This window comes from Bos indicus, chromosome 19 (genome assembly GCF_029378745.1).
Source record: "Bos indicus isolate NIAB-ARS_2022 breed Sahiwal x Tharparkar chromosome 19, NIAB-ARS_B.indTharparkar_mat_pri_1.0, whole genome shotgun sequence".
Lineage (NCBI taxonomy): Eukaryota > Metazoa > Chordata > Mammalia > Artiodactyla > Bovidae > Bos > Bos indicus.
In genome coordinates, this window is record NC_091778.1 from 50,284,670 (window position 1) to 50,308,660 (window position 23,991).

At 38.7% G+C, this 23,991-nt stretch overlaps 1 protein-coding gene across 16 annotated transcripts in view; it reads right to left on the minus strand.

Moving 5' to 3' along the window:
* The window catches only part of BPTF (bromodomain PHD finger transcription factor), a 133,336-nt gene that overhangs the window by 6,183 nt on the left and 103,162 nt on the right, over nt 1–23,991 (minus strand). For 10 of the 16 annotated variants that reach the window (XM_070773819.1, XM_070773818.1, XM_070773816.1 and 7 more), the window contains 11 exons: nt 23,215–23,323; nt 18,790–19,007; nt 15,756–15,978; nt 14,093–15,030; nt 12,409–12,491; nt 11,868–12,093; nt 9,306–9,628; nt 6,310–6,483; nt 5,341–5,533; nt 4,304–4,388; nt 1,119–1,305 (listed from right to left, as the gene is read on the minus strand). In XM_070773819.1, the coding sequence (XP_070629920.1) occupies nt 1,119–1,305; nt 4,304–4,388; nt 5,341–5,533; nt 6,310–6,483; nt 9,306–9,628; nt 11,868–12,093; nt 12,409–12,491; nt 14,093–15,030; nt 15,756–15,978; nt 18,790–19,007; nt 23,215–23,323 (2,759 nt within the window). Of the gene's footprint in view, nt 1–1,118; nt 1,306–4,303; nt 4,389–5,340; nt 5,534–6,309; nt 6,484–9,305; nt 9,629–11,867; nt 12,094–12,408; nt 12,492–14,092; nt 15,031–15,755; nt 15,979–18,789; nt 19,008–23,214; nt 23,324–23,991 lie in introns of those variants that run through there. The other 6 variants (XM_070773814.1, XM_070773822.1, XM_070773820.1 and 3 more) reach the window with 4 other exon arrangements.

Genomic DNA, 23,991 nt, shown 5'->3' on the forward strand with positions numbered 1-23,991 from the left:
GTCCACAAAGCCTCCCTACTGCTTTCCATCCTGCCTTGCCTAAAGTTTGTGAGTCTTTTGTTGAGAAGGTGACTGGGTTGTGCCTATCCTTAACTTTAAATACACTGACTAAAGTACAGGTCTCAATCTACCTTGTTACAGGAGAAGGAGAGAAACAAAACACCCAGAAGATTCTCCTAAGAGAAAAATGACTAGAGATTCTTACACTTTGGTATGCAGAGTCCCTTGGGAGTTCACTAGATAATACAGGTGCCTAGGCCCTAGCCTAGCCAAGAGTTACCCAGGGAAGGTAGATCCTCTGACTACTTAGGAAGGATCAAACTAGTGGGCTGGTGGATGGGAGACAGTGAACAATGAACCCCAGGACTAGACTGGTGGCCGTTCTCAAAGAAAAGGAAAATGGGCCTCTGTTGGGAAGAAGAAAGTCATGGGCTTGGAAGGAGCAGGTACTGAAGGTCAGAAACAGAAGGCATGAGGTCAAAGCACCTGAATACCACACGAAGCTGTTCAATGCTTTTTATATGTTACTATAGATTCAAAGGGGCTTTCCTGGTGGCTCAGCTGGTAAAGAATGACCTGCAGTGTGGGAGACCTGGATTCGATCTCTGGGTTGGGAAGACCCCCTGGAGAAGGGAACAGCTACCCACTCCAGTATTCTGGTCTGGAGAATTCCATGGACTGTATAATCTATGGGGTCGCAAAGAGTCGTTGGACATGACTGAGCAACTTTCACAGGTTCGAAGAAAAAGTCTGTGGAATTAAAGTCTAGTTTTGCCCGAGGAAAAAAATCCAGAAAAATAAAATTATTCATGATTTCAAAGACATCACAAACATAAATTAAGGAGAACGTGCTAAGATCCCCTCTTTATGGTCTTCCTCTTACTCTATCCTACAGAACAGTTAGTTTTATACTTTTGTAAACTTAGTGAGAGCAAGAACTCTTACTGCTATCTTTGTATGTGCCCCGTGGCATTTAAGACATCTTACATTCTTTAAGCATTTGATAAATGTTTTTTGAATTTTAGAAAGTGGCTCTAATTTTAAGTAGATCACACACAAATCTAGCCATTTCTCATTAGGAGTTGAACTGATTCAGAGCACTGAACACCCCTGCTTACCTGCTAGCCTTGAATCCTTTCAATTTCTGTACAAAGAATGATTCAAGAACTTCTGCACACTGGTAAAAAGGAGAGTCACTTGGATTGTAGTAACGACAATTATCAAAAATTTTGGTCATATCTGCTACAAATTCCGTCAGCTTTTCATAATATCTTCTTTGTACTCTTTCTTCCATGGTGGCAAGGTCTTAAAAACACAAAATGTAAAAGATTTTCAAAACCTTAAGGTCATTCCAATGTGAATACTGCCTGCAGTTCTGACAAACAAGAATAGGACTGACAGATAAACACAATTTCAAAACTAAATCTCAATAATTATTTCAGAAGTGAGAAAATAATTTTGAAGTTCATTCAAAAAATAAAAGCTCAAGAGTATCTAAGAAATATTTGAACAATAAAAGTAATGGGAGAAGACAATCTATGAGAATTTAAAAAAATCATAAAACTGTGATAATGAAAAGTGTGGCACTGTCCAAGATGATACAAACATTAATGGAACTGAATTCGAAACAGGAACAGACCTGACTGTATTCAGCATACGAATTTTACATATGTTGAGGATGTCATTTCAAGTAAGCAGAGAAAGGAAGAATTCATTAATAAATTGGGTTGGAGCAACTGCCTACCTATATCTGAAGAAAAATTCTATCTCATACTATATGCCAAAGTAACCTAGGTGGATTAAAAGTTAAGGACAAAAAGGAATGTAGTCAATCACTGAACCACGCATATAAAAGTAGTTAAAATGGCAAGTTTACGTTATACATATATTTTAATACACACACATACACATCTTTGATAGTTCCAGCGTATGCAGGTAGGGGAAAAAGTATAAACAGGAACAACTGTAAAAAAGGAGCCAGTCTGATAAAATTCCAAACAAAATTTGGGCACATCATTTTGTGCAGGTTATGTAAGCTATACAGGAAGAGTGAATGCTTAACACAGCCCACCAGGATAGCACCATAGTCAGAGTTTTTTAAAGTTCCAGACAATCACTGATTGAGTAGCTGTAACAAAGTATGTGAGTAGGGTCTGGACATTTTATGATTTCAATTTAATTTGATATTCCTTTAAAAAAGTATTGGGAGAATATATAGGTAAGTCTTTACATATCTGGGGTAGGGAAAAAGGCTGAAAATACAACTCCAAAAGTAGAATTCATAATGATTAATAGATTTGAATTAAAAAATGTTAAAAACTATCTATGACCAAAAATTACCATAAAACTTAAAATATCCTTAGAATATAACTACCCCTTAAATAACACTGACAAGAGTATGAATATCTCAAGAACAAAATGGCAAAATATATAAATAGGAAGCTCACAGAGAAAAAGTTCAAACAGTAAGAACATCACTAGTTACTGAAGATAGGCAAAAACAGAGAGTCCTTCTTTTGTCCAAATTAGCAGAAACTAAAAGTCCTAATATCAGACTATTAACACAGGCTACGTTTAACGGAGGATGAGAGTGGTGGTAATTTACATTTTACTCCCTACATTTCTGTAACATCTGCGTTTGCACCTCAAACCTATCATTTTGAAATAAATATATGCAAAGAAAAAATGTTCTCAAGAGTGATAATGCTCAGTGTCTTCAGGGGTGCAGAGAAAAGGGTACAGATATATGCCATCAGTGGAAAATGGTTCAACCTGCTGAGGCATAATTTGAAAATACTTATCAGAAGCCTAAAAAAGTATACATACCCTCTGACAGAGAAATTTTGATTCTAGAAATTTTTACTAAGAAAGCAAACAAGAACAATGCAGATGCACAAAGATGTTTTAAAGAAGTGTCATTTATAGAAGCAAAAATTGCATACAACCAAAAAAAAATCCATTTTGGGGGAGGTGATTAAATAAATAATCTTAACTTCATACAATTAAAAACAGTCTGGGTCTATACCACAGCTGATGTGACAAAGCCACTGACTGACAAGTTTATAAAATATGTTATAAAACATGATGATCCATATATATAACTCCATTTAAGAAAATAAAAGCTGCTGACCTTGTTGGCTCCTTCATACCCCTAAAAGAAACTATTTTCAAGTTAGTCACTGTTTGTCCAGACACTTTCTATGCACCTTTAAATACATGTATGTATCCCGAGAAAACACACTTGCTTATGGCTTAAAACCTAGCAAATACTCTGTAACTTTCATTTTTCTTTCAACAGTATATTTGGGAGACCTGTATTATCTTTATGTACATTCCTACATAAAACGCTATTTATCTGGCTGGCATTAAAAAAAAGGAAAACATTCTAGCTCTTCAAGAAAAGAACTGTGGTTAAATAAGTTAAGGCATAATCAATTTACAGACCATATAAAGCCATTAAAATTGTTACTGAAGATTAATGAAGATATATGAAGATTAATGACAGGAAGATGAATGCCAGACACACTTACTACATGATCTCAATTTTTTCCTTTTAAATATATATGATTTCAATTTACACACACACACACACACACACACACACACACACACGCAAAGAACATACGAAAATGTGAGAGAAAAAGTGCATGCATCAAAAAGGCTTAGCTGCTCTTGGAATATTTTCATCAGCTAGAATGAATCTTTTGGCAGTTCTGGAAGCTTTTACGTATGTTCTAACTTCTATAACTTCTTTTGCAGATAAACTATTTTTAATATAATCATCACCTGTAGCTGTTCATCTTAATATAGTCACTTGCACCTGTTCCTTATTACTATTTTCATTTTCTGGGCAATGAGGCCATATTTTCTTGGATTTCTACCTTTGTTCTCCTTCAGGAAAAGATGAGGAAGAGGGGACAGGAAAGATGAGAGGTTCAAAAAGACCTCAATCTATTCAAGGATTTCACTCCTTATACAGCTACAGAGTATTCTGCTCATCCTTTTTGGCTACTCCTCTCCTGATGGTCATTTATTTCATTTTCAGTACTTTTGCAATTATAAACACTGCAGGGATGAACAACGTGTACATATATAAATCCTAAGGGATGAAATTGCTGGGTCCAAAGCTATATAGCCTTGAACTATAACATGTACTCCCCACTTATCCTACCACTGACTATACCAGTTTAGACTCCCACCAGTCCTGCTTAACACAGCCTCATGATTTATCAGTTGCATGGATGAAAAATGAAATAGCTGCTTAGACTTCTGAAAAAACTTCAAGTTCAACTCAAGCACTTACCCATAGGTTCCTTAATAACACCGTAATAATCTGGTGCGTCATTAGGATCCACTGGTTCAAGGAAAGGCCAGGCCATCTTATGGGCCTATATTGATGAGAAAAAAGGCATCATTACTGTCAGGTAGAAATAAAAATTTCACCTAAGCTTCCCATCTGAGTTACTGTATCTGAGTTACTGTATCAGTCAGCCTTTAAACTTGGAGAGTCAGTTTTAAACTTGATGGATGAAATTATTTATACTTGGGACGACTTTTGCTCCAGTTACAAATGATCTCAGATGAACATGCTCTGTAATAATGGTGCTCAGAGGCCTGGGACCTTGCCCTGAGAGGGAATGGTGGAGCACTAGCTTAGAAGTCAAGGAATCTGTCCTCTGGTCCCTACCTGATGACCTGCCAACTCAGTGATGCTGCCACTGCAATCCCATCTATTAAACTGGAGTGGGAGGGGTTCTAAGTGGGGAATGGTTACCTCTGCGGGCGAAGGATGTGGCAGAGGGATGAAGTTAAGTAAGATGCAACCACATGATGAGACTACTGTTGCTTTAGTTCTTTCAATGATTCTGATTATAACGACACAGGAGACAGTGTTGACCTAGCACTACGTCTGGAATACATCTCTAATACTTGCCAATCGTATAAGGCACCCCCACCTCCTTTTTATTTTTAATAAGAGAAGGAAGGCTTTGCCTCAAAGCTTTAGATAAGCATTTGTATCTCACTAGAATTTAATCAAATTGCTTTTCAATCGATGGTATTAACAGTAAGGTAGTTTCCTTTAAAAATAAAATTTAGGCTAAAAAAAAAAATCAGTCATTTTAAACATGAGCATTAGCTAAACAACAGCTGAGCTAGCCTGTGGATCTGGTAAACCTCATGACAATGGCATGTGGAGGACTGAGTTCTGTGGAGCACTTCAGTGGGGAGTCGGTAAATAATCAGGTCCTTGAAGATTGGAAAGGTCAAACCCCAGAAGTGTTTCCTAGGTCATGCTGGTTGACTTCATCTTTAAATGCTGCACAGAGAGTGGCTTCTCACCTGCAAAGAACGCAGCACCCTCTTCAGACCCTCATAATCTTTCTCTGTGAGCGGCGTGAGCACCGTCATGGCATCCTCTGTTGACTGGCACTGTGGACAGACGTACTCGTCAATGAGTTCTGCCTCACTCTGCAAGATGCCAACGCAGCGCCCATGGTACCAATTCTGACACCGGTCACAGCCGATATAAAATCTGCAAGATCCGAAATGGAAATGTGAGTTCAAAACAGATGGGATGACATGACTTATAATTTACTTTAAAAAAATAATAATGAAACATGCATCTGAAAATATTCTAACCCTGGGATATAAAATAGTTTCAGTATTATAATTATTTTAATACTTCTGAAGATTGACATTCCAATGTGTTAATTTAGTATTTCCGATGTTAAGAACAAGCATTAAAGGTTTAAGAACACTGTCAAAATTGGAGAACCAATATGATAAAAAAAAAAAAAAAAAAGGAGAACATTTAATTGACTTTAAAGCTCAAAACAAAATAAAGACAAAAATCTTTCAACTAATACCGTATCAAATGGGAAGCTGGTACTGGCCACCCAACTGGGAGTTCAAAATCCTAAACGCTAATAACAGAGTCTCAGAGCTTATTCCCGAATTAGTGTTTTACTAACCTGCGATAAAGCACCATTTCAAAACACTGATAAAAGTCCAAACAAGTCAGGCTATTTTAATCTCATTAATTTCTGCATTACATATTGAAGAATCAAGTCTACCGTTAAACCACATTTTCCCCAATGCATCTCAAACATTCACTATGAAGCAGCATAAAGTTTGAAGGGGAGGTAAAGAGGGAAGAAGAGAAAAAAAAAATTGGAAAGGAATTTGTAATGTAAGTGTATCATATATGCAGAAAAGTATCTTGCTTTTTATTTTAAAATAAAATAAGTAACCAGTCAGAGCAGTTTGGCTTCCTAAATTATTAAATATGATGCTCTTATCAGAACTCACTGTGACTCATCATAAGGTGTTCTGCAGATACAGTACAATTCCTCACTGTTGCCCTCTTGTGCCCGTTTACAATCATTACAGATGTACACATCCATTTTCTTAGCCTCCTTTTCTGTGATGCCAACACATTCTCCATGATACCAGTTAGTACAAAGATCACAGCCAATATAGAACCTAAAAGCATTCACAATGAAAATGACAATGTAGTTGTCATTTTGAGCTGCATGGTACGTAAATCTGTCTTCCCTGTCCTGATTCACGTTCTTACAGGGTAACTTTCTGCAATGAGTCAGCTAAACATCTTGAATCCAGCCATTCTAACCCTGACAAACTGCAGCATTTGACGCTGTATCAAATGTGGAAACATAAAAGTCGCTCACATCCATTTCAACAAATACACTGTTGAGTGAAATGCGGGTCTTTAAAAAAAACACACTGGGATTTGAAAAAATAAACAACACACCGATGGTAATGTCTCCCTCTTAATGAATGTGTGTAAAACTGTCACAGGCACAAAAACCAAAGCCAAAGAATCAAAGACTTACATCTGTCAAACCTATGCCACAGAAGCCATTTCAAAGTCGGGGCTATTTCTTAGATAGGTTTGAAAATGTATCTCACGATTTAAATTTGAAAACAAAGCAAAGCGCAAACACCGAGGAGAAGTTACACTACAAGGAACATGCAGGAGTTCAGCCAGGGGCAGAAGATAAAATGGTCAAAATGTGATATGAAGAAGAAAATTAAAAAAGGTACATGTAGGAAGTCTACCAAGTTTTCTAAATAAATATTGGAATTTATCTGTAGTAAGATTATGACATGGGTCAGTTTTTCAGTTAGAATGTGTGTGACAATGTGGAGAGCAGCCAGGTTAATTAGCTGGTGAGAAACTACTTCAGTTCAAAACCAGGATACACTGTGTGGAGAGTGATATATGGATTGTTAATCTAAAAACAAAAGGGTCTACAAGATGGGGCCATATGAGTGTGTCACCGTGGGTAACCACAGTCAGTCAACCTCGAGGCCTTTGTCGTTTAAGATCCCAAACAGCATAGTGGAGACTATCTCTATGACAAACACAGTGTATCTTCAGTGCTGACGGGTGCTCTGGAGGAATGCCTGGTCAGAGTCACAGCAAGGATGAGTGTGAACTGCAGGGAATGAGACTGGCCTTGCTGACACCCCTGGTTCTACCCAATGTATTTCTTGGCAGATTCACCTAGAGGAATCGAAATAGTCCTCAAGCTTCCAACTAACCTGCTTTTGAACATCAGGGAGTAACAGACAGTTGTGTGGTGGGTCCTATTACCACCACCTTTTTCCTTCTGAATTACAACCCTCACATGCTTTTCACTGCTGCAGGTGGAGGCCCTGGGGTGTTTCTGTATGCTGCCTTCACCAGGCGGTGTGCTGCGTGTTCTGGAAGTAAGCTTAGGACTTGAATTTCAGGTTTTAGTCTTTCTCACTAGATTCCCAAACCAGCCTAGTTTGGTATAAGAGCTCACAGAATACTCCTTAAAACTCTCCCCAGCTAGAACAGGGAATGAATGAACCTGGTATACTGAAATGTTAATAATGAAAGAAAGTAAAAAATATGAAATATCCACAAAATAACGATCTCAATACAATGAACATATGTACGTGTGCCGCATTTTATGCAATTTAAAAGTTGTGTGTGAAATGAATTTCTATGATCTGAATATTTTAAATAGGCCAAAGTGTCTTGTTACTTAAGGAAAATCCATAAGCAGAGCTTTTTGTAAAGAAAGTATATCATGTTGTTTTGTTCTATAAATCATTTAGTATAATTTGCCTAAAGGGAGGCACACGTGTATTGAACCATGGGGAAAATCAGTTAATAGGGTTCTACTTTTTATATCACATCTAATTTCTCATAAAGTAAGACAATGAAAAGTGAAGATGCCTATACTGATCTGCGTTTAATTCAACACACAGCTAAAGTTACCAACAAAAAGTTTTGATTTAGCACTTCCAAACGGATTATAATTTAAACAGCATCACTAAAATAGTTCCAATGTTACAACTTAAACATCACTAAAGAGACAATTTTATTTTATAAATGGATTAGGCATCTACTTACAGTAGACATTAAGCATTCCTAATTCTAAATGATCACACTTTTTAGCATAATCAAACTTTTGGGTATTGTAAAATTAATACTGCTGTTAATTTTGGTTTTAAAACGTTGGCCTGCATACGAATGTTGAAAATGGAAGCTAAATACCTAGCTGAGTGATAAAAATGATAGAAAAAAAAGTGTAACCACATTTATGAATTAATGTCTCTAAAATCTTGTATATATAACCAAATACAAGTCACAACTATCAAAAACAGCTTCCAGTTGCCGTGCTTATCAAATTTTTGAGTGTCATTCTCGAGGAATGAGTGAAAGAACTCCTTTTTGTATTTTTCTGACTTCTGTCCCCAATAAGAAAGTGGGAACTTGGACAAAAATATTAGGTTACAGTATTCTATTGCAGAAAGATAGAATTACTTGCAATTAAATGATAAAAATTCCAAACCATTCCAACTCAAAGCCCTTTCCACCATTTGAATCTAGGTTGTCTCTAGGGTTGGATGTAATCATGGGCTTGTGAAGATTCCAGAAAGGATGATGTCAACTTTGGGCGGTGATAGTAACACACTCTTTCTTCAGAGAGCATTACTGACTGATCTGGAATTGATCCAGAGAGAAAAGGAGAAAGCAAAGGAGCAACAGAAAGCTTATTTTTGACAGAAAAGAATATGATGAAGGACAAACATGAATCATGAACACGTGGGGGAAAAAAAAACATAAATTTTTATTCTAGTGTCAAGGTTAAGAATATCAGATGCAAGACCACAAATGAAGTATCATTACCCTTATGTTTAACTATTTTCATTTACACTGCTACTGATATCCTCATTTTCTTCAAAACTGGACACTTAGCTACACTTTTAAGAGAATAAACTAGAGCTCAGAAAGATCTACTCACTTAGATTCATCGTAAGGCGTTTTACAGATACAGTAAAGCTTTGTGTCCTTCTTAGTTTCCTTTGAGGTAGTAGAGATCATTTTCTTCTTCTTGGACTTGGAGTTGGAGTCTCTCTCCTCTTCCCGCTTCCTTTTCTGGGAAGCCACAGGCAGCGTGGTCGTGGCCGTGGCCAGAGGGCCCGGGTGCTGTGGGGGAGGCGGAGGTGGAGGCGAAGGCGGAGGGGCTGGAGGTGCGGGCGGTGCTGCGGGGCAGGTGGCAGCTACTGCTGTGGCCTGCACCATGTCTTTTTCCTTCTTAATTTTCAGGTCCCTCTTGAGCTCTTCCTGTCATCAATTAAAGAAAATACCAGACCATCAACCGACTTACATAACACCCTGGCCAGAGGACCTTACTTCCCCTCCATTGTCCGAGGAGTTCCCTAGTTCAGTCTAAGGCGAGGGAGTCTTGCTAACTCCAGACAAAAGGGTTCTTACTTTACCTTAAACCCAAAAGACAGCTAGAAACAGAAAATGATAATTACACAACAATTAGAAAGCTGCGAGTTATCTTCAAAGGAGGTTGGACAGAAAGATGAGCATGTGTATAAAAGAACAGTCCTTCTGACACGCCAGGGTCCTGCCCTGGTCACTGCGGTCGTCGCTCAGGACGCGGTTTCAAGTGTCCATACACGCTGGCTGCTTTCTCGGCTGGTCTCCTTCCTTCCCCTTAGAGTGAGACTGGACATACTGGACATGAACGGGATGTGACCCTCCAGACGTGGCCTGACCAGCAGAGTATGAGACAGATACGCCTTATGTACTGTGCTTCTATGTCTAGAATTTAAGACTTGAAGGAGAGCTATTTTCTCAAAAGAAATTTTGCATAAATTACAATCTTCACTTTTTCCCATGTGAAATATTTTATAGACACACCTGTGGTACTAAGCGCTACAACTTCTTAGAAATGATGATTAAAAGAGTTTCATTTTCCTAAATAATATGACGTGTTTATAACATAACGTTTATAAACATAATTTTAGGAAAATTAAGATTGTCAAGACAGTATAAAGGGTATTCACTTTGACCACCCCTTCAAGAACATTCCTATGACAGCATTAACATATGAGAAGTGTCTGCTTTCTGTATAGTTTCTATGTAAATTTAAAACTGTTCTTAAAAATGATGTCTATTTGTTTCAAGGAAGGCAATCATAAATGATATATATACAGGTAGATATAAAGGACCAACTGCATATCTTCACAATAAGAATAACAGCTTAAAAATAATTTTTAAAATATACTAGTACACATAAATTTGAAAGCTGTTCTTCAAAGGAAATCATCCTAGCAATAAATTCTATTAGTTAAAATAATGCTGAATATTTTAAGTACAATTTTTCTCCCTCATTAGATTAGCAATACACTGTCCGAAACAACACCATAACATGTGTTGTTATGTGTCAGAAACAACACCATAATATTGTATACTAGGGTATCTGCAGTAGAAACAGCATTTTTGAATGGCGGCATAGTATGCAGAACGCAGGAAAATGTTCAATATATGCTGTTTACAGTGTGATTTTGATTAAAATGGGTTTTATGTAAACACCTATATTACAAATAATATATGTAAGATATATCCTGAAATTATTTTAAAATGGTAATCTTTGAGGGGGGATCACCACAGATTATTGGCTCTTCTATTTTTGTTTCCTCTGACAATGGTTGTGACACCTCGATATTCATCTAGTAGTGACTACCTTACTGAACTCGCTCTTAAATTCTAATAATTTTTCTTTGGGGTTTCAATATAATCATACCATACACAATAACAAATTTTATCTTCTGTTTTGCTTTTTTTTTTGCTTAACATGTTAGCTAGAATTTCCAGGGATGCTGAGTAATGATGGTGATTCTGGGAATTACCACCAGTTTCTGACTCAGTGCAAAGATCTCTAATGTCTCAGAGTTACGTGCAATGCTCATTGGTAGGATGACCTACTAATTTAATACATTTAATATTTCTCACTTTTCAAAATGTACAAGACATTTTTAGAGATGCTTTAGATAGCCTACTTCTCTTTTAAAAAACTGTTTAAATATGTATGAGTAATCTTTCATTTTTCAACAAATTCTCTAAGTATACAGAGGACTAGCCATGCCTGCAGGATCAGTTACAAGTCAAGGAAGAAATCTGGCCTTATTTAATGAACACACTTAATTCTTCCTTTAACCTTATTTCACCATTTCTCTGTCTACTTTTCTCATGAAACCTGGCAACTTTTGGCAAGACTATGTTGCAGACAGTAAGAACTACAGCCAAGAGGATCCTCAAATGTTTTAATCAAAAGTCTAATCAAACCTCTCCAAGTGTCTAGTTTAGAGATTACAATATACATGTATACATAAACATCTATCTTATTTTAAAAGACATGTTCCACTGATTACTACTTATTCTAGGAACAAAAATGTAAATTCTAGAAAACAAACTCAGATTTTAAGTTTAATCACAATTTCAAAGGGGAAAAAAGAGTAAAATCTGATGCTGAACACTGGACACGGGAGGATAGAAAATACTTTCTTACCTGCACTTCAATTTGTAGATCTTTGTCGAGCAGCGCTCTCTTTTTCAGTATTTCAGCTTTGAGCTGCTCTTTGTGCTTGAAGAGCAGGGCAGAGAGCTTGCTGGCATTCTGTTTGCTACGTTTCTGTTCCACACTCTCTTCTCGCTTCCGTTTTTTTGCTGCCTGTTTTTCTTCTTTATCTATCTTATCCAAAATATACTTCATCACCTGGTTACAGACAATCATTCTAGAGAGAAATACACAACCTATGTAATCCTGGGCATTTTATTCTGAAAGGCTTAAGACATAATTTTTCTATGTCTCTATAGTTGATACTAACTTTCTGGGACTGGAGAGCTTCAAAGAGTGCTTCAAACCAGTCACAAGAATCTATTAGTACTGAGTGTTCTGATTTAATAAACTCCAGTCAGGATAAAACACAAACTCAGAACTCCCGTGCATGTGTGTGTGTGTGTGTGCGTGTTTGTTCATGCGCACACTTTGAGAGAAGAGACTAACGTACAGTGAGAGCCCATGTAATGGTATAAACACTTCTCCCTACCTTTGATTCTCTTCTCTTTCTGCTGGAGTCATGGTCTTTTTCTGTTTTAAATGTTCTATTACAGCATTATGCTTCATCACCACCTTCAGGACAGAATAAAATCCAAAAATGCGTATTTTATAACGACTACAAGTTAGCACAGGGGTAACAACAGTAGAAACCTGAGCGTGTATATGTGTTTCCCAAAGAAACTAAGGATTTTATATCATAGTACAAATAAAATTAGAGCTACAGTATGCGCCAGGTGCTTACCATGTACTGGGCCCTGCACTGAGAGAAGCACTTGCCATTAGCTCGTTCATTCACTGTAACAATGCTGAATGGTAGGGACATTTTTATAAATGAGATACTGAGATACAAAGAATTTACTAACTTGTCTGAGAGTAAAGAATGAATACAGTTGTAATTTTAACCCAGCTATCATCCTCCAATGATCATGTTTTGAATGTTATGTTCTCCTTCCCAGGCATTAAAGATCACCCCATTCCAGCCCATCCCCACCTTATACAGAAGTTAGCATAAAGAGAGACATTATAATTCTCAGTTCATGGCCCATACACTACTGAAAGCTGGAAAATAATGCACTTTAAAATACTGCAGATGACATTAATTTTATAAGAATATTACCATACATCTTCAAAATCCCTCTGCTGCTTAACGAGAGCTTCTAACAACAGTATTACAATCATCAAAGTTGCTAAGAGACTAGATCTTAAAGTATTCCAATCACCAAAAAGAAATGAAATTATGTGACATGACAGAGGAGTTAATTATTGCCATGATGACAATCATAAGATACAATCTGTGTCAAATAAGTCACACACCTTAAATTTATACAATGCTACATGTCAAATATATTTTAATAAAAAATAAAAAGTGCTTCAACATACATGACCTAGTTTAATCATTACAATAGCCTTGCGTGGCTGGAAAGAGAGTTTTAAGGAGGATAAAGCTCAGGGAAGGTGAGTGAGCTTCATGGACTGTAAATGGGAGACCCAGGAAGTGGGTTCTCATGACTTGGGAACATTTGAAATCCACACAAACTCCTGACAAGTGCAGAGTACTGCAAGCTGTAGATGCAAAGAAAGCTTTCTCCAGTAATGTCGGATATTATTTATTATACATGAAACTTCATTTCAAGTAGAATAACTCTAGTTCATCTAAATTGCCTTACTTCACTACGAGGCTACTGCACAAGGTTGCTTTTTATTTCTGCTATGGAGTAATGGGACTTAACGCTTCTTTTTTTAAAACAAAGCTATGACTGGAAATACAAGTGAGTTTAATCTGTCTGTAAAATCTGCTTAGTCTACACACAAACTAAGGAAGGACAACTGCGAATACCTTCAAACAAATCGCCATGATGCCTCAAGTGGCTTCAAAACTTAGTCAAACCTTCAAGTTTCAAAGATACTTAAACTTCCTATGTCCATTCTTCCCATCTTAGTTCTCCCAAAATACGGGTAGTTTTCACCGGTAAGTACTGGCTGTTTATACACAACAGAGTTCCAAACTGTAAGTCATGTGATACGTTTTGGTCAATGCAGTGCTGCTTCCAACTCGAAGCGACAATGACTTCTGTGTCTCGTTTACAGCAAGCTAACACAACCAAACACTACGTCTAATGCACAGCACAATCATTCAAGCTACTGAACATGCTGCTTTTACTTAATAACTTTACCTGTTTCTGAATGATTTCACTTTGATTAGAAGCTTGGAGGGTGTGTTCCCGCTTAATTTCTATCTGTTGCTGCTTCTTCTTTTGCTGCTGATCCCTGAGTTGCTGAACCCTCTGCAACTGCTCTTGCACACTGGCTGCCTGCACTGCGACCACATTCTGAATGTGGTGAGTCTGCACAGGGCTGCTCTGCTGAATCTGAACGGGTAACTGGAGTTTGATCTGCTGGGGCACACCACCTTGCTGAGCCTGTATCTGAGCCACAACCTGCGGCTGGATCTGGGAGAGAACCTGGACTTGTGGTGGCAGCTGCGGCACAGCCAGGACTTGGGGCTGAGGCTGCGGTACTTGGAGCGGAGGACGGGGCGGGGATGAAACAGCAACTTGACTTAACGTTTGTCCTGGTGAAAGAGTTTGAGTTGAAGACTGTACCTGGGGTTGTGACTGTGGCTGGCCCTGGGAAGGTGTCGGAAGAGATGTATGTGGCTGGATTGGAATCGGTTGGGAGGCTGGAGTCTGACCCTGGGCCTGCTGTCCGGGAGACACTTGGGATGGCGTCGATGGACGTACTCGAGTCTGTGGTGGGCTCTGGACGCGAGCAGGAGACTGTCCTTGGACATTGCTCTGAGGCGGACACTGTCCTGCAACCTGGGGTTTGGAGGACTGTGCTTGGGTGGGCTGTGCTTCAGGAGGGACATGGGAGGCCACAGTTGTTTGGGTCTGAACTTCAGGCTGAGTCTGAGTTTCAGGCTGAGCTGGGGATGGGGGCTGGGTTTGGGGCTGGGGCTGAGCTGAAGGCTGAGCTGAAGGTTGAGCGGGCTGCGCAGGCTGAGGCTGGGCTTCTGGAGGACTCACGCTCGACGGCGGAGCTGGAGGCAGGCTTTTGGCTGGCTGCACCTGTGTCGGGGATGATAATTTACTCTGTCTTTGTTCACTTGTACCTGTGAAAAGGCAAGAGCAAATACTTATGACTCTAGAACGTAAGACTGTAGTTTAAGAAGAATTTGAAGGGGATTTTCTAAAGGTGAGAATTCTACATTTCAGGACGGAGGACTGAGGCTTAGAAATGCTCCATCCAGAAATACTTTGGTCAGGACTCGCCTAAATCGGGGAACCCTCCCCATGTTCACGGCTGCCCACCACACATTTTGCGAAGTCTCCAGAGGGCTGGCTTCCAAAGCAAAGCGCAGTCTCTGGACATCAGTCTGGTCTTGTGGCCCAGGCTAAGCTACCCATATCCCTCTCCTATAGCATGGGGTCAGTGAACGACAGCACCTTGCAGGGGAGGCTCACAGAGTGCTCCGGTTTTGGAGCTCTCAGTCCTAGCTTATGAGCTGGACAGACCATCTGCCCGGCGAGCACGTCCGTGATTCACTCAGCAACTACAGGTCTGGGGCAGAGCAGGAGCGGGCACAGTCGCCACGGCACATTACTACTGTGCACCACCCCCTGCTTTCCTCATTTCCTAAAGGGGTGGAGGGGTGGCGACGGAGTCTGTCCGGGCAAGAGACCTGGTCGAGCTCTGGTGAGGCTGACCAGTCAGCTGTGGACGCTCATCGGCTTGGGGCACATCCTCCCAAGGTAAGCCCCAGTCCTCTTGCCTCCTGTGTCACCCAGCAACTTGTGACACCAACGAGCAGCACTTCTGACAACTCCCAAGTTCTACCTGCTGCTGTAGTAGAGACGGTGGTGGTGGTGCTGCTGGTGGTGGCAGCTGTGGTTGCCAGTGGGGTGAAGAGGAATCGCTGAACGGTACCATTTGGCATTGCAGCTTGCATCAGCTGCTGTCCTGGACCCGGAAGTATAGTCACCCCTTGAGGTATCAACTGCAACTGCCCAGTAGTCTGACCTTGTCCTTGAATCACTACTGTCAAACCTTGATTGCCACCCTACAGAAAAAAACACCTAACATGTAAAGAGCATTCAAAAAGTGTCAATCTGGAAGTATACTGTTTTTATGTTGAAAAGATCCTTTAAAATAATGGAACTATGTATTTGAATGTCTATGGAATAGTACCAAGATAAATACAGGTAAGCTAGAAGAACAGTATTTATTTCAAAAGACTGATGGTATTAGTGGAAAAAACATGAATTAACAGTCCAGAGTTCCAGTCCAAGTTCTACACATGGAAAGCCAGGAATTTGTCTATGAGTAACACCACTTACCTGGATCTAAGTCTCCCAGTCTCCAAAATAAGAGCATTGAAGTGACTAAGGTCTCCACAAAATTCTGAGTTTAAATCACCTTATTTATATTCATATTATTTTATAACGTTCAAAGCATCTTCATACATACTTTAGACATGCTTCACTTGATTCTCACAATAGACTTGTGACTTTGTGGAGTAAGGAGAGAAAATATTACTACACTCTTCCTACCAATTAGGAAACTCAAGTTAGTAAGTTCAAGTCCCTTGCCTACAATTAGAGAGCAAGTCCAAGGTGAGATACAGTGAGAAGCCCAGGTCTCCTATCAGTTTTTACACTACGTACCAAACGATCTATGGAGTGTGCGCATGCTGAAGCACAGCAAGCTTAGCGTTCTACACGTGGGATGCAAACACCACGTGAGGAAGGTCACTAATGTCCGAGTCATCCCCAAAATGGGGACCAGGAACTAACAGCTCCATGTGTACTGCCACTTCTGTGTAAGTCACTGTGTAAGTCACTCCAGGACTTACTAATCCTCAACCACCAGGAGCGTGAGGGAGAATTAGAAAGCAAGCGTGTTGACCAGTCCACCCCAAATCTCCCACAGTCAAAACTGACACTACAAAGTTCACTTATTAAGCTCCAAGCACTTTTACTCAGGAGCCCTGTATTCACTCTTGCTTTTCTAAAACACTTCTTGTGTGCACAGTCAAAACTACATAAAACGCAAAGCATAGTTTAAAGAACTATGAAGTGAAGATCTACAAACCCAGCATTCAGGTCATCATCGCCGGTACCCAAGAAGCTCTGCATGGGACCTGCTTTGATCTTAATCTCCTTCCTTTTGCCCTAGAGGGAAGCACTGACTTCGCGGATACAGTACCTGCATTTCATCGTGTTGTGACCACTGAGGTGTATACAGATCTCTACGGGGCCACAGGCTCATGGCTTCAGGAGCACCATTATTTACAAAGAATATGAAGGGTGCCCTTAGGTGCCCCCTCCAGGAAGGCAATGCAGCAGCCCCCTAACTCTGCACAATGTAGCTAGTTCTGCCTGATTCTGAATCTCAGGCAAGTAGATCATAATGTATGTTTGTTTGTTACTTGTTCTTTATTTAGCTCAACAATGTAGTTCTACATTGCGGTCGTTTGTTCATTTCAGCTGCTGTAGGAAGGCATCACCACTTTACTGATCTAATCGATGGCCGCTGTGTATATTCGTGTCCATTATTCTGGTGCTCAGATGAACAAGAGCCTTTCGAGAGAACATACCTAGGAGGGCACCTACTGTGACCTGGGGCATGCTGAGTCTTCAACTTTGCTAGAAAGTATTAAGGAATTTTCCAAGGTGGCCAAACCAATTTACATTATTATCAGTTGTATATGAGAGTTCATTCTACTCCATGTTTTTGCTTTTCTTGATTTTGTCTGACATTTTACTTTATACCAATCTCTTAATATATGGTTTTAATACACATTTCCCTCATTACTAACAAAGTTCAGCAGTTTTTTGGATTTGTGGACTTTTAAGAGTTCCTCTATTCTCATCAAGTGTGTCTATTCTTATTTTCTACCACGTTATCTGGATTTTTTCCCGTCTTAATCTGTAGTAGTAGCTCTTCATTTCTGGAGAACGATCCTTGGCTGGCGACATGTATACCTTCCCCTCACTCTTTTCACTCTTTCATGTTTGATGGACTAAAGTTCTTACTTCTAATGTTGTTGAATTTATAAATCTTTTCCTTTATGGTGAGTATTTTCTGTCTTTAAGAAAGCCTTTCCTACCTTCTAACAAGTACTATAGTCTTATCTTTCACAGCCAGGACTTTAATCTTCCTGGAGCTGAGTTTATGAGTGAGGTTGTGGTGCAAGCCAGGACCTTTTATTGAAAAGTCTGTCCTTTTAATGATTCACACTGCCATCCAAGTCATATATCAAGTGTCCACATATACATTTGGGTCCTCTTCCACTGTTCTGTACCGACTGGTCTACCTATCCTTGTGTCTGAACCTTACTGTATTAATTAGTGAAGGACTATAATTTAAAGTCTTTATATCAGGTTACTACATAGGGCAAATCCTCCTTTTCTTCAAAAGTATTAAAGAGTTATTCTGGATCCTTTGAACTTCCATATAAATTTTTTAAAAATCAGCTTGTCAAACTTTAAAACCTCTCTCTCAGGATTTTGATGGCAACCACATTCACTCTATGGATCACTACTGGAAGAACTGATAGTAACACTGGGTGTTGCAAGAAAACAGCTTAATGTACTCAAAATTTATTTTTCCCAAGCAAATTTGTTAACTAATAAAATTTTGGTGGTTCAATGTGTTATCCACCTTGCTATTATAGCACACAATCTCAGCATTCTGGACAGTTGGGTATCACATCCTGCCTTTAAAAAGTACTTTTCTTTGACTTTAGGAAGCAGCCATTTCTTAAAACAAGTACATTTTTAAACCTCTGAAAATAAGTCCATGTTTTAAAACTTACAGCAGATATAAATAAGGTCACTTCTAAAGTGAAAAGGGAAGTCATATTACTTACGTGGCCCTGTGTTAACTGAGTGAGCTGAGCCATGGTAAGTTTCACCTGTCCTTGCTGGGGACGAGGGGGCTGTGAGGTTGAAGGCTGCAGATTCGCAGTGGATGTTCCTGAAGATAACCCTTTCTGTGCAGGTGTGGAGGAAACGGTACTAGGGGCAGAGATCGCAGTGGAGACAGGCTGCCCTCTGATGATCTGTGTCACCACCTGCTGAGGAGCACCTATGTAAACAGGGAAACATTAGAGTGCTTTTGTGCCCGGAGTGGTCCTCTGAGTTGAGATTTATCTTTCAACACTTCGCATGAATGTATTTTCTCAATTTTCAAAAAGACTTATGGGATGCCGACAGACAGATGCCTTTAGTCACATACCCATACCCAAAGGACCCACCCGGCTGTCAATGAGTCAGTTTTCACTCAGCTCACTGACAACCTCTCTCCCATTCCTGCTCTCCGTAGAAGAGTTCAAAAAACAAACAAACAAACAATGCTCTTCCTGTGACTCTAAAGCCAAAATGATAATAGGGAAGATGGAGGAGAATATGTAAAAAATGCCATTAGGCAGTCTTTCCTTAGGAATACAAATTAAAAATAACAACACATAATTAACTAATGTAATTTTTAAATAAAACACATATAATCTGGAATATTCTGGGCCAATTATATTTATAAATGAGTTTTTCTTACAGCTACCTGCCAGTCTGGGAGAACCAAGAGGGCAAGGACCCCTATATCCTCAATATTAGAGCAATGTGCTTAACTACTGCTTTCATATTTACTGTTCAATAACTATCTATAGAATGAATGAAGTTTAATTGAAATAGCTCTATCATCTTCTTTAAAAACTGTTTCTCATTTAACCTGATAAAACTGGAAAAAAAAAATCAGATGGTAATTTTTGGTAGCTAGTTTTATACTTACAAAGTCTGAATTCATTATTCATTAGTAAATAACATCATATTTCTCAAGTTTTATGTTCGCATCCTGTTTGTCCTTTTGTGTCTACATATATATTTCTGTGTATATTTCTTTTAATGATTTGTGGTTAATATTACTGCATTATATATAAAATTATATCTATTTTGACCCTTAGAACACTTTCCCCTTTTCTTTTTTTAAATAACACCATGGTGAAATCCCTGCTTATACATTTTTTTGTGTTTCTAATTATTTCCTTAGATTGAACTCCTCCCAAAGATTCTGCGTTCACAGTATGCACACAATACTAAATTGAATTTTAGAAAGGTTATACTCACTCATACTCCCCCCACCACTGGGTACTCATTTCATTGAACCTTTGCCAGCCCCATCACTAAAGTGACATATTCCAGCCATCAGAAACAGTATGACAGCATTGCAGTGCCTGTGATTCTTCAGCTGGGCTAGTTTTCTCTGGTAGCATGCTCCTGAATTCTGGTGGCTTGTAAATATGCTTTAAAAATTGGCAGGATAAGTTTTCTTTCTTTTCTCTTTCTTCTAAACTGTTCTCGGTTACTGTCATCCATTTATTCATAAAGATGAATTGAAAAATAGTATAGTGTATGTAGACAAGCGCCTGAATTTACGAACTTCTGGCCCCCAACACTATGTTCTTGTACTGAAGTTCAAGGAACAGTTCGTGGAAAGTTATTTCATCATCTTGTATTGACACAATGTCATCATAATCACAGATGAATAAAAGGGTTTGGACTGACTGGTTATATGATGTAATTCAGATGATCCCCAAAATGTACGTGTTAATTTATTTTTAGATTATCATTGAAATGAAAATTCAAAAATTAAAACACTTTTTATTCCATCTTGGGAATGTACAACTTTGGGAAAGGCTAGCGAGCATGGTGGTAGGAATAAGGATATGCTGACCAGCACACACTCAGACACACACACACACACACACACTGCACACATCCACTCTCCCTCCATCTCCCTGACCACAGGGATATGCTGACCTGCACATACTCAGACACACACACACAGAGCACACATCCACTCTCCCTCCATCTCTCTGACCACAACTCCAAAGACTCTTCACTGGGCCCCCCAGCCCCACTGGCCACCTTGCTTTTCAAACAACACACCAGACACACTTATATATATTCACATATGCAAGTCTACTATCACTTATCATCTATAAACTTTTCTTCATCTTTACATGAGTTTTATCTTCCCTTTAAGTTAGCTGCCTGACAGCTATTTTTAAACACAAATAGATATTAAATTTCATCAATTGTCATTGTAGTATTAACTGAAATAACAAACCATACTTTCTTCTCTGGGATAAATTTTGCTTAAGCATTAGGGGATTGCTGTTTCAAAAAAATACCAAGCCATGTTTTATACTAGAATTATGCTAAATCTGTAAAATGAATGGGGAAAAAAAAAAAAATCAAACCCACCCCCTGCTCTTATGCCCTGAAACTATTTCTTATAAGAAAGATATTGTTTTCCAACCATTTCAGAGAATTTTACCTATAAACCCATGAGGTCTAGAATTCTTTTTTGTAGGTAATAGTATGGCAACTTTCCAAATTTCTTCCCTTGATATGAGTCATTAAGACTTGAAATTTAGGGGCTTCCCTGGTGGTCCAGTGGCTTCCAATGCTTCCACTGCAGGAAGGCGTGGGTTTGATCCCTGGTCAGGAGACTAAGATCCCACATACCATGTGGCATGGCCAAAACAATTTTTTAAAAAAGACTAGGAATTTATAAACATAGTATATAACTATGCCTTGTTATTCAAAAAGATTTAGTTCACCCTATTGTTACAGCACTTTCTCATTCCTACTTTTAGTAAACTAGCATTTTGTTTCCTTTTGTCAAGATCAGACTTGCAAAGGAAAAGAGTTTAATATTTGCCTCTTTTGCCTTATAATCATTATTACTTGTATTTATTTTACTTCCTCCTATTTTCATTTAAGACTTGTTTTATATATTTTTCTAACTTCTGATTAAGGTTTAATATGGGTTTTTGAGTCTGTTTTGTTCACCAACATGTTTCAACTGCCTAGAGTAGGTGCTCAAATATTTGTTGAATCAATGAATTTGCCTCTCAGTTCAGCTTTGCAGCCTGGCTTAATTGCTATTTGATAATCCATTTGTTGGAGAAGGCAACGGCACCCCACTCCGGTACTCTTGCCTGGAAAATCCCATGGATGGAGGAGCCTGGTAGGCTGCAGTCCATGGGGTCGCTAGGAGTCGGACACGACTGAGCGACTTCACGTTCACTTTTCACTTTCATGCATAGGAGAAGGAAATGGCAACCCACTCCAGTATTCTTGCCTGGAGAATCCCAGGGACGGGGGAGCCTGGTGGGCTGCCGTCTATGGGGTCGCACAGAGTCGGACACGACTGAAGCGACTTAGCAGCAGTAGCAGCAGCAATCTGTTTGTAATGACACATTTTCTTTAACATAAAAGTTACTTTTGAAAACATACGTTTTTAAATTCCAAGCAAATAAAAGTTATTAGTATAATACCTTAGTATTAATTTCTAGATTCACTACAAAAAACGTAGCCTATACATATTCTACTTTTTGGAATTCATCAATGTTTTACCTATGGCTCCTTTTAAGACCATTTTCATAGGAACAGCTCATGAATATTTGCAACTAATGCGTATTCCTAAAGGTACAAAATTGATATAGTCTGGTTCTGGTCTATTATGCTTCTGCTAATCCTTCCTTGATTTCAAATAGCTTTTGCTTGATATACGTCAATGACATCTTATTTAAAGATACAAGATTACATCTTCACTGCAATCTTTAGCTTTAAGCCAAAATAAAGAAAACGACCCTCTGTGTCCTGGTTTTTTTTTTTTTTAATTTTGAATTTGACTTTGTTCAGAATTAATAGGATTATCGATGTCTTCTCTCTGCCCCCCCCCCTTTTTTTGTCCTTTATTTCATGTATCCTTAACCATCTTTTTTTTTTTTAAACCTTTTGTGGTAATCTGCTTTTAGGTATATTCTCATAAAGGTTTTTCCACTAAGTCTTTATTGGCTTCAACTTTTAATATGGGAGCTTTAACATTTACATTAAAAAAGGCAGGGATTGCCTTTGTAATTTTGTCTCATGCTTTCCATTTAAATGCTTCTTAGCCACTTCCTTGATTTTATCTATCCTTGACCACACAGACAGATTTCTTTGCTCATTCTCTTTATGCCAGTGATTTCAATGTATATATCCCATTAACTAGAGGTCTGAAGAACATTTTAAACAAGCATACTTGAATCTGCTTTTCTCTTATTGACAATGCCAGAAATGAAATAAAATCGATGGGGACATCCCATGATAAATCAGAAATTTAGTATGCTCTGAAATCTTAATTCATATTGGTATTTTCTAATATGTGGAGTGCCAAATACAGAATATTATAGATTTCCTACACTGGCTATTTAGATGTAAATGATAACGCTGGGGTGGATGAATACCTGGCTGTACCATCACAGGTGTTCGAATAATTGCCTTTCCTAGTGTTGACTGCTGGAGTGGAGTTCTAATCACCGTCATACCAGGGCGGATCTGAGGCCCTGTGATGACCTACAAATGACACAAAGGACAAGGAATTAAATGTTTTTAAAAGACTAGAGCATGATGGACTCAGGAACAGAGATCTTTAAACGTTCTATATTGATAAACATGTCTATAGAAATGACAGACACTCTTGGACATTACATATTAAATTATATGAAGCATCAGAATACAGACAGACTTTTGAGGGGAGAAAATATAATTCAAATCAGATCATACGACACTCCTCATCACTGATACCAAGAATAGCCTACAGACTAAAAGAAAAGAACAAGACCCAGGAAAGCTTGCTCTATAACCACCACAGTTGCTCATAGGAAAACGAGGAGTCCTATTTTCCCTGAGCTCCAATCTTTATCTGTAACCCAGAGAACACAGGAGCAAGATCGGAAGCCAAAAGCACTTTCATACGGAGCATATTACTTTCAGTGTTAGGTTTAGAACATTCTCAAGTCTGCAAAACATTAAGCCTTTTTCATAATACTAGTGCCAAAGAAATGATGTATCTAATATGTATGCGTCTCAGCTGATAGACTAGTTTCAGGGCTGTGGAGTATATTTTTCACTCTACTTCTTAGTTGAACATTCTCCTGGGTGATCCAGTGTTCCCTACTGTTTTCAATTAATAAATATTTTTGTAAAATCCTGGAAAAGCAATCTTTATGATTCACAAACTG